The sequence below is a fragment of the Passer montanus genome, unplaced genomic scaffold (genome assembly GCF_014805655.1).
Source record: "Passer montanus isolate IOZ18808 unplaced genomic scaffold, ASM1480565v1 scaffold18, whole genome shotgun sequence".
NCBI classification, from domain to species: Eukaryota; Metazoa; Chordata; class Aves; order Passeriformes; family Passeridae; genus Passer; species Passer montanus.
In genome coordinates this window covers 13,725,835-13,737,674 of record NW_024365381.1, presented here as the reverse complement: position 1 = coordinate 13,737,674, position 11,840 = coordinate 13,725,835, and the positions used below count along the sequence as shown (strand labels likewise).

At 37.4% G+C, this 11,840-nt stretch overlaps 1 protein-coding gene across 2 annotated transcripts in view; it reads left to right on the top strand.

The window, feature by feature from the left end:
* MYBPC3 (myosin binding protein C3) overlaps nt 1-5,933 on the top strand; it is a 62,390-nt gene extending 56,457 nt beyond the window's left edge. For both annotated transcript variants that reach the window (XM_039705280.1, XM_039705279.1), the window contains 4 exons: nt 332-468; nt 2,944-3,130; nt 4,057-4,099; nt 4,564-5,933. In XM_039705280.1, the coding sequence (XP_039561214.1) occupies nt 332-468; nt 2,944-3,130; nt 4,057-4,067 (335 nt within the window). In that variant the 3' untranslated portion in view covers nt 4,068-4,099; nt 4,564-5,933. The remainder of the gene's footprint in view (nt 1-331; nt 469-2,943; nt 3,131-4,056; nt 4,100-4,563) is intronic.
* The last annotated feature ends 5,907 nt before the right edge of the window (nt 5,934-11,840 follow it).

Sequence of the window (11,840 nt, the reverse complement as noted above, 5' to 3'; positions counted from 1 at the left end):
AATACAATAGAGGGCTTATATTTATATTTTGGGGTTAAAAGTGGAAGATGTCTGTGGTGAAGACTTTTCCTGCATACATATGGCTATCATATTTTTAACAGAAGCTGAAAACCCATGATTGCCAGGACCTTTTACCTTAACTAACACATTAAAGATGAGATGTGTTTTAGAATTAAATGTCTAATATCTAAAGACTTTTTATATCACAAACGCCAAAAGCTTTGAAGCTTCTTAAAATCATACAGACAAAATAAATGACAGATAGATTGTACACAAATCAGCAGAACTGCCGCCAACACGGTTCTTACTGTTTTGTCTCTTTGAACTGCAGGCACCACTTACAAACCCCCTTGTTACAAAGAACACGACTTCTCCGAAGCTCCCAAATTCACCCACCCTTTGGTGAACCGCTCTGTGATCGCAGGATACAACACCACGCTCAGCTGTGCTGTCAGAGGAATCCCCAAGGTACTGTCACCCCTGTCACTGAGATTGTTGCACCAAGGCAAGAATTGCTGCCGGTTCAGGGTGGCTGAGCGCGGCGTGGCTCACGGAGCAGCAGCAGAGGCCACCCGCTCATGCCCACCTCGCTCACACCTCAGGCTGCACAGAGGGGGACAGCGCACAGCCGGGGGGCAACACGGTCAAGGGGACAGAGGGAAGGGCACTCACTGCCTGTGGTGGCACCGCACCCCTGGAAATGCAGCACCTCTGCACAAAGCCTGCTCCTGGAGAAGGCAAACAACGACAAAATGGTCTGGTCACAATCTATACTCTGCTCTCTCCAGACTTTGAAGAAAACAGCTGCTGAATGTCATCTTCTGTTCCACTAAGAAAATGACACAGAGGAACAGCAGGTTTTTTTTCTGTCACACCAATACATCCACATAAGTTTTTGACAGTCTGAGCTATTTTGCAGAACTACATAGTGTAAGGCCTGGTCTCGTGTGAAGTTTTTTTCTGGGGGTTTTGTTGGTTTGGGTTTTTAATCTCACAGGAATATTTTCTCATTCTAAATATATTTATGAAAGTCCCATCAAAGAGTACATAGAGATGTACTATGTTGTTAATCAGGAACAAACAGTAAAAAACTGTATCAGCTAGGAGCTAAATTTAGATTTCTCAGAAAAGGGAAATAAGATTTTTGTCGGCAGTAAAGAATTTACCATATTATGACATAATCTTGTCCTAAATTTAAATTAGCACAATCCCTTCATGTCTGGCTGCTTATTTTAAGCTTCTTTCACTACCTCATACCTGTGAAAGGATCTGATTGCTACAGAGCAAAACATGTAACAATCAGTCCATCCAAATTTTTAAAAAATCATTTGCTGAAGTTCATTGGATGAAGAAGGAGCTGCAGAAAAAACTCAAAAGCAAAAAGGAGGCATATCTATGTAAACAGCTCCAAAAAAACAAGAACATTACAGAATAAACACCAGCAACCATAGGCAAAATCCATCTTTCAGTAGCTGCCTCAGCTTAGAAATGACAGTGTTATTGACAATATTCCCTCTTGGTTAACTGACATTTTTGTGCATCTGCATCCACTTCATTCTGTTTCCATGGTTTTAAGAAGATTCTTAAAAAACCTTCTCAGTTTTGCAGCTGTTCTTGTGCAGTAAATGAAGGCTTTGGAATGCAGGCATGCTAGCTCCTCCTTCGCGTTATCCTGAAGGATCCAAGTAGTCCTCAACCTTCAGTACACCTAATGCTCTTAAAGCAGCTTTTCCAGATATGCCTTTGTACTTCCATTGCCCAAATTAACCTTGTTAAAATGTTTCAGTACCTGCAGCAATACTCTGCAAAAGCTCTCATTACCTTATGTGGATGAAAATTTCCCACTTATTAATAATTGTGGATTCTCAAGCACACCTCAGGACGATCTGTATGGCATGGAAAAGTTACCACTGCAAGCACAGACAGTACTCATGCCCTGCCAGTAATGAAGTATAATAAGAGAAATATACCCAGAAAGATAAAGAAGCTATAGAGAAACAAGGAAAAATGTTAAGGCAGGAAAAATTCCAGCAGAGACCTGTTGAGAAAATTAAGCAAGTGGCAGGTGGGATGCACTGGATGTATATACCACACGTCAAAGACAAAAGTGATTCCACAGATTTGAGTGCACTCTGTAAAAACAGTGTAGTAGTTTTGGGGTTTATGGATGAAGAAACAGAAGACATTAATGTCTGAAAGAAAAACAGATAAATGTAAAGCTTGGTTTTCTATTCTTTAAAGACTGTTTCTTCATTGTATGTACTAATGAGCTCGAAATAAACAAAAACAGAATACCTGATTTTTCATTTTCAAAATCTCCTTTATAAAAATTAAAGGCACATTTTCAGGGACTTGAAACAAAACATAGAAGCATGAACTGGTATAGAAGCAACCACTTCATTCCACAGCAGAAGCCAACAGGAACTTCATTTTTAAATTCCTGAAGTTTCTGAAGACACGCTAGAGAGTTTGGAAAATCCTTTGCTGGACCAAACTTTGGCATACTAATTTGGCCACCCAGCACCTGCAGACTTTTATGACACTTCTGTTGTAATAATCTGTGACATTTAATTCCCCTTCTGTAAGACACTTGTAGCATTCAAATACATTTTAATAAGCACAACTAAATAACTCCTAAATGAATGAATTTGTAGACAGTTAATAGGGGTTGGGTTGTTTTTTTTAATTGCAATAAAACAGGGCAAAACCCTACATTGTCTATATGCTATTTTTGAGTTAACAAAAATACTGAACTTTTGAATTATTGGTTTCATGAATTTGTACAGAATGAGATGTTCCTTGAAAAATTATTAACAGTGCTTTGTAAATAGTCCTCATAATATTGTTTAGCCTTTGATGGCTACATTGAGGCTGCAAGATCAGGTGTAAATCTTCCATTCTCTACCTTCTATTTTAAAAAAAATCTTCTTTTTTGTTCTTCAGCCAAAGATATTCTGGTTCAAAAACAAAATGGATCTCTCTGGGGATGCCAAGTACCGCATGTTCAGTAAGCAGGGGGTGCTGACCCTGGAGATCCGAAAACCCACTCCCTTTGACGGAGGCATTTACACCTGCAAAGCTGTGAATGAGTGTGGTGAAGCTGAAATAGAGTGCAGGCTGGATGTCAGAGGTAATCAGAGGAACCCTGTGGACAACCCCAACACTGCAATGAAGGGAGAGTAATGGGTAGTTAAAAGGAAATAAAATCATAGCTCCCCTTTATCTGATTTTTGGGTGGTCTATAAAAATTTTGTTAATTACGTGCATCAGTAATATTGTTTTTTTCATTCTGAAGCATTATGACAGAATTAGGTTACTTGCTAGGTAATACAGGTCTGATGGTGTACAATTATTGCACTTAGATAGACTCCCTTCCACTGCTAAGTATCTGCTCTAGAAAGAGGAAGTCAGAAGTGCAATAATTGCATTGAGCATAACTTCATTAGACTTTGTGCTTATTCCATAACTGAAGGTTTTAAATCAAGTCATTGGCTATTAAACATATGTAAAAGATAGTGCATGCTACATCATAAATATTTTTTGTAATGTAACAAAACAGTAACAAATTATTTTGTTTGTCAAAAGGACCAGGAACAAAAATAACACAAATTTTAAAAATCAAGTATTAAATATTTTTGTAAAGCTGCCAGGAAAATATCTATTTATCAATATAAATGTATGTAGCATTACTTTAAGTGCTCAAACCCAGCAAGAGCTGCAAAAGTGACCTACATAGCAGTAATTGATGGAAATCCATTTTCAGCACAGCAAGCCTGAAGGTATTTCTACACAGCACCAAGCTGAATATTTGACTCAGTGCTAAATCAGGAATGTGTATACAGTACACCTTGCAGTGCTGGCTGCCAATACCCTCAGGGCTCACAGATTAATTTTATCATCATTTGAAGCTTGCTTTAGGAACATTAAATCTTCTTAGAATCATCAGATAAAAGCAACTAGTAGAGCGTCCATATTTCACTTTCATTACCAAGTCTCAATTTAAAATGAGCATTATTTAATGTCTGCTAATATGTTAAACTTTTTTTCATTCTCCAGCACCTCAGTAAAACTCTGAATCTCAGTTGATCTGCAAGTCAAGGTAAGAATAAAAATAATTCAGCTGGATAAATGAGTAATGGCTATTTGGTCAGATACATGAATAAACAATCATTATATATTCATGGCAGAGACTTTTTAGAATGTTTATAATGTTGGTGGAATATGTGTGCTTGTTTTGATTTCTGTTTGTTTTATCAGTAATCACTATTTCATGGGTCTCCACCTTTAATACACTGTGCCAGTGTAAAAATCTGTAAGAATAACAGAATACTTTGTTGATAATTTTTTCTTAATTCTCTACAAGCACTTCCTCTAAGAGACTGTTATTCATTAAAGTAGGGATACCTAATATCAATAACATTGCTTGAACAAAGAAAGTATAGTTAACATTTAAATGCATCTAGATATGTAATGTACATTTTAGACTTTAAAAGAATGAAGCAGTATAACAGCAGTCAGGTAATGTATTTGACAATAAATCCTTCTCTCCATTTTCTGTCTCAGCATTAGAGTGGAACTTGAAAAGAAGAAAAGTGAAGAGGTTAATGAAACAAAAATTCTGCTCATTTAGGAGTCCTGTTCATCTCAGCAATTACTTAATACACATGTACAAGGAGGCAGCAGTGTCTTGTAATGTCCTGCTTACTCGGTGTGTTTTCAGACAATATTTTCTCTTTTCATATATCTGTTGTAGTTAGATTGCCCTTGTCTCCATATGAAGAAATCAAAAGAAATCAAGATAAAATTTTTCCCCCATTACATATAAAAAAGATGTTTTTAAAAATAGTAAAATCATGTAGAACTGAAAAAACCCTAGTTGTTTCCTAATGTCTGAAAAAAGCATAAATCCCGCAATTCTACAATTCACTCCATCTTCTCTTTGCAGAGCTCTGATATTCTTCATAAGAAACAAGTAGCTCAGAATAATGAAGCAGTAAGATATTATTTACAGTATATAATCATTATACTTGTCTCTGTACAACAGAATGTAACTTTCATTCCTACTGTTTTCACTGTCAGTTAGTGCTTGAAATATCCACTGCTGTGCTCTCGAGCAGAACTGTGTCCAAACCACACCATTTGGGAACCACTGGCCATAGCTACTCTTCTGCTTTTTATAGAAAATAATTCCTTTCATAATTACTCACTACTTGTTTTCTAGCTTTTAAAAAGACACCAGCATAGAATTCCAGTTATTAGATGTTTTTTTCTACCAATCAGAGACATCATATGAATCTACAAGGATAATTTTGCACATCAGATGAAATAGTGAAAATTCTAGCAAGGGAGACTATTTGCACGTAAATAAAAAACTTTAAAGCAGAAGCTTGGAATCAATGTGATAAATTCACTGTCATAACTCTTCCTGAGGGTTTGTGAAAGGCTATGAGTGATATGTAGGCATTTTTGCAGATGATTTTGTCTTAAGCAAATGACACAATAGCATTTCTAGCTTCTCACCTGCAAGTTTGAAGAGTATTTGGGGTAGGTTTTTTCCTGAGGTAGTTGATAGTTTCTGGCTGGGAAGTACATTTCAATTACAGGAGATGGCAGGAAGATGATATTAATCAAGGCAGCACTGCCTTTTGGAAGAAGCTACACAAAGGAGCTGAAGGAACACTCCTCTGCTGCCTCCAACATGCCACTTGGGATGGCAAAGCATATCTGACACAGCATGTTAGTTGTATTAACCAAGCAAATGCATCTTCATAATAAAAGCACTGATGGTCATGAGATGTGTATTTTAGTTATTTCATTATGATATCAGAACAAAAATGGATACCCTCTAAAACCAAAGCAAACTTATTCCAGTTAACACTTGTCTGTTACACATTGTTGTTTTTCAACAAATAAATAAAATTTTAAAAGGAAAATATGCAGCCAGGTTTACATTGTTTTGTGCTTACATTTTCTGAGCAATACTATTATTTTTTCAAAAAAGGCACATACCACAAATAAAAGACAGAGATGATCCATATTCTAAAGAACCTGTGACCATAAGGCAGTGGACCAAGAGGACCATCCCAGCATCTGTGGGACAATGCATATTGCAAAGCAGTCACTGAATTGCAAGAGTTGGAACCTAATTTCATAGGGCCTTATAAGAATGGTGCACTTGAAAAACACAAATTAGCTTTGATTTCCAAAACTTCTAATGACAATGAGTCAAATGCAAATCCAAAGCATTACAAAAGAGAAGCACTAACTCTAGCTACATTTTTTAAAAGTCTTCATAAAATTAAGAATTCTGAGTTCCAAACACTAACCACTCCTCACACTGAGAGGAGGAAAAGGGAGGGGGAAGTTGCACCTGCAAAGTCTCAATTTCCTGTCATTATTTCAGGGAAAGGTCTTCAGAAAATGGTAGGTGTTTATTGATGTTTTGCCAGCATATACCATTGTCATTTATCTGTTCAGTGGCTGACACAGATCCTAAAAGTAGAGTCACTAATTGCCCACTAATTCCATGCTGTCAATAAAAAAATTATTAAGTAAATAACCTTCATCCCAATTTGATTAAAACCATATACACTGAGAAGCTTCTCCCAAACCCACCTGGTTAAGAACAACAAAGTATCTCCAATTTTTCCCCCATCACACCAGAAAGACTATTTGGTGAAAGACAGTCTACACTATCATTTCCTGGGTGAGATCTCCTCTGAAATAAAATCTGCCTTATCTCTAAATGTCATGGTAAATGTTCTTACCTTGTAGCTGTTTAGTACTAGAAGTGTGCAAGGTTTGTTCAACAGTAAAAGAATTAACATCGGTCATAAAATCTAAAATTTCCTACCTAGCAGCATTCTCTTTTAGCACATTAAGCGCCTTTTACTTTCAAAAACAGCAGTCCTACTGAAGTTCTTCCAGTAGTTTTCTCCATCAAGACAAAAAAAATCTGTAATTGCTCCAGTAAAAGACCCTTCCATGTGAAAAATATATGTAACTTAGACAGACATAACCTCTTTAGGCTGATTATTTCTATCCAGTTGGATGTGAAAGTGACTGTAAGTTTTGATGTTCCCACAATTTCCATTTAAATCCTATCAACTGAGGCTGCTGGCTGCCTGTTTAGTGTACATGCCTTTCCTTCAGACTATGAACAATATACTTGATGGAGATACTTGGATGCTTTGAATTAACATATGTAAGACTCATTTGAAGCACAGAGGTGTTGCAGAGCATTACTAAAGCCCAGTGCTTCATTTCAGGTAAGAAACATCAACTCTAAAATATTATGACAAGAAGAAGCACTTGCAGTACTCCTACCAGCCCAGTTGTCTCAGGGTGGCATTACCTGCCAAACAAACCCTCTGCTGACACTTTAGCCTAGGACAACACACATTTCACACGACAGCATCAATTCTTTTGTTTCATTCGTGTTTTCAGCACTGCTGTGTAAATACTCTAAGCAAACAATATTACTTACTCCTAGCAATGGGAAGCTTCATGTAAAAGCTTCGTGTAAAAGCTTGGGAAGCTTCATAAAAGCCACCAGCTGGAATTAAACTGTCAAATGCAAACAAACTTTATCCTGAGTATCTTGTTTCCTTGAGATTCCCTTAGTCCTTAAATCCTGACCATTATTCTGTGAGCAAATAATAACAGCAAAATGAGTTAACGATTGACATTACTTCTAAAATAACAAAGAAAAGGGCCAAAGAGCTCTCTCATGTTGCAGCACCAGCTTTCCCCTTCAGTGCCAGGAGCTCCCTCACTCACTTGTCAACTCTTGCTCTGAGAAATTATTGCTCAGGGCTGCAAGGCCTGAAGAAAATCTCTTCAAATTGTGGTGTGAGCATAGCAGATTAAGGTAAAGCTGCTGGGTTTCCTCCTTTTCCTCTTCAGCAGGCTTATACAGAAGCTGTCAAACGCTGTGTGGGAGTTAACGGATGGTCCCCCATGGAGATAATTCTTTTTTCCTATTAACAAATAACAAGTGGATCAGTTGAAGCTAAAGAAGGAAATTACAGTTATGTCCACACAGCAGTCATGACAGTGACTGTTTGGCAGAGCTTCTCAGGTTGCAGCCTGTTCTGTATTCTGCTATCATAGATCCACAACTATTACTTTAAAACCAGCAGGCTTATCTGTGGTGACACCTGCAGAATAAAAGTGACTGTTTTTTCATTCCTGAGCCTTAGTTTTCTGACTGGTTAATAAAAATCTCAGGAGTATTTCATTCCCAAGTCACTGTAAATCCAAGTATATGCTCTAGTACTAAAGCTATTCCTGCAGAAGGATGCCAACTCCTAATATATATTTTATACCAACCACAGTGCAGATGAATGCCTGTGTGTCCAAGGAAGGGTAACCTGTGCAATAAGAAGCTATGTTTCCATCAGTTGTCACCAATGTTTCCATGACCTAGGTGATCTAGATGAACTTCAAAGGTCCCTTTCAACCCAAAACATTCTATTATTCTATTATTCTTAAAGCAGCTTTGCTACCTAAGCTACAATACTTATGTGATATAGTGGGGTAAAATGCAAATTAAATTGAGTTCAAATTGTCCCAACAAAACGTTTATGAAAAGTGCCTCATCTGTCTTGATATTATCTTCCTCTTCCTCTCTGTAAGATGGAACAGTTATCTTTACCAACTCTTTCAGATTTTTCTAGGCTTACTATGTCAAATTATATACAAAAATTCAGTTCTACTTGTTGAAAATTACAGTGCGAGATCAAGACATTCCTATATATTATTTTAACAAATTTTTCAATGCAGGACATGCCAGACATTTAAAGATATCCTCAGTACATCTCACCTGCAGGTTTCATTCCTTATGAGAAAGAACTATTGTTCTAGCTATTTCAAGAGAGATCTACAATTGAGTTGAATGAATCAAAACACAAGAAAATCTTATTTGGTAGAACTTTTTCCTTAATGGAATCATACAATGGCCATTCAAAGGACAGTAGCAAGAGAAAATAATTTTCTGGAAGTCTAAACAGATCATTTATGTCGCTTTGATCACAGAATTCCTTTGAAACAAAATCCTTGTATGTATTTAGGAGGGAAGTTTGTCACTAACATGTCATCCCATAGCAGGTTTAGAACTACAAGCTGTTCCTGTCTCCTTACAAATGAATTTTATAAGAACAGTCTGCTGAGATTAAAAATAGCCCCACTGATACCTTTCAAGTGCTTACCAAGAAGAGAACTCTATTTTAGGGAAACAAAAGCTGTCATAGAGATATCCTTTATTTGTCATTGGGCAGAGTCCCCAGAAGTCTGCATAAGCAACACATCCTAAACAGCATGAACTGGTGAAAGTTTAAAAGAAACAGATAAGAACAGCCTCACTTATTAGGTCCAGATATGGAAAAAATAGTCAAGCATCTGCTTTCTGTGCCAGACAGAAACATTGACAATAACCAGCCCTGATATTCCAGATAAGTGTCATAGTTATGAACACATTTCAGTCAATAAGTGTGTATTAGCACAGCTGTACCAAAGACAAATAATCTAAAAAAGTGGCTAATCTAAAATATATAAAACATCAGTGGATATTCAAAGGTAAAACAAAAATAAGTGTTAAGTGAACTCCCTTTTTCTGTTTATCCATGGATAATAGTTTGAACGTGATTTTGTGTTCTATGCGATGTATTTAGCAAACATAAACAATATACATAGTTTCCACTGTTTTGCTTGGAAGTATAAATTGTTGGACCCAAATACATGAACCCAAATTGTGGATGGATACACTTTAACCTCCAATAAGGTTGCATTTCCTTGGTACCTGTCATAATGCTAACAATTACCCCAGAAATCCAGATATATTCTGGGAAATTATGATCACAAAAAGACTAAGTATCACTATAACTCTCAAATACACTTTTGTTACTTACTTATAGTTTCATGTAACCAGGAAAAAAATGGCCCAAAAATCCAAGCTTCTCTTCATTGTAGATGAGCTCATTGCATGTGATGCCTGAAAAGAAAACCCCAAGTATAGCAGATTTTGATCATAGGAAAGTCCTCAAAAATTTCTACCTGAAAATGGGACTTGTTCTTCCTCACTAGTATAAGGGGGGATAACTGGACTGTGTATTTACAAAGCATAGTATTTGCTTTTATGATTTTTGTTTCCTACAGTACTGAAAAACATTAACAATTTATTAAACTTTTTAGGCTACAAATCTGGTTTTCACAAATTTATTTCTTTTTAATATCAGATTAAATGGCTGAGCCATTTCCAACAAGCAGTGTAGGGAAGAGCTGCTACTGGAAGCTATCACAGAACAGCAGCACTAAGACTGGAAACGTTTTCCCTTCCCTCTATAGCACTCTTCAGCGCTCCACCAAAAATAACTTGATTTAAATGCAAGACGAGTAAGCATGGAATAAGGCTGAGAATGAAAGATGATGACAGAGCACTTGGTAAGACAGGAGAGAGGGATGAGAGACTGTGACAGGATGCTGGAAAGGGGCAGGGACTGGTCGAGCAGGTGACTGGGAAGAATATAAGTCTGAAGTGCCTGGGTGAAGAGGCTGGCAGGTGATGGTGGCCACAGAGGCAAGAAGAATGTATGGAAAAGCTACAAAGGAAAACAGATAGAGATGATCTGATAGCAAATTGAGGTGCAGAGTTGAGCTTGACTGGCTGAAGAGAGTGTAGGCCAAGGATGTGTGAAGAAACAGCGAGGAATCCAAGCAGGGCAATGTGTAAAAAGAGAAGAAGGAGAGTTCTTTGATACCCAGAGCACTATGGATAGAATTGTACTCACTGGACTTAGTATGAGAAACTGAAAAGGCAAAAATAAGAGCAAGGAATGAGAATACAGAACCAGAGTTTTCACATACTTGAAGGAAGCAACAATTTAGAGTTTTACCGGTGTTTTTCCTGACACTGTTTGTTCCTTTTTATATAAAGTTATTTTGGGAGATGGGGATTTCTATTTCTCTGTAGGTTCCTAAACCACATTGATTACTATAGTAACTGGCGCAAATAGAAGTAGGACTGTTTGCCCTTGGCTGACATATACATGCTTCTTTGTTGGACTCAAGCTTTAAAACAAAATCAATCAGTGCTAGAACTACTATGCTGCAGAAGTTTCAAAACACTGTACACCTGTAAACAGAAAGTTAACTTACAATTTTACTAACCTTGGTATACATGAGATCATTTTTATCATGTCTGAGTACAGTACCTGCCTGAGCACAGTACCTCCAAGCCTGTCATGTACTCAACTGCACTCCAACCTCCCTTGTCACCAACATCAAATTTTTAAACCTTCAACCACAATGCTAGAAAGGGGGACCACATACCTACTATTTAAAACTTCATCACATTTCCACTATTTTAGTGAAACAGACACTGGGAATGGCTTTAGAATCTCAAAGCTGTTTTTCACACTGAACATCTTCCAAGGGTAGGGCTCTGTGTGAAGCCTTTACCACCAGCACAATCAAAGTCACCACTCAGCTGCCTGGGAGTGTCCTGCCCTTGTGACAAGATGTCTCTGGCTGAATTGTGACTTCTGGAACAGCAAGAAGCTCTTTGGCACTGCCTTTTGTATGACAAGATCCTTTGCACAAAGCTGCTGCTTCTTGGTCCCAATTCCCACTTCTTCTGGAGCTCTGAGATGTTTTGTTTCAACACCTGGTTTGTCTAAGAGCAAAGAGTTTGAGTTTTTAAGTATCACTGGAGTCAGAGTTAAGCAGAAACCACTTTTTTTTCAGAAGGAAGATCTTGCCTTAGAGGCATCAAGGCATCATCATCTGACTTTCATCCCTTTGGCAATTGAGGGGAACTGGGATGTAAATATTGCTCTTTGTGA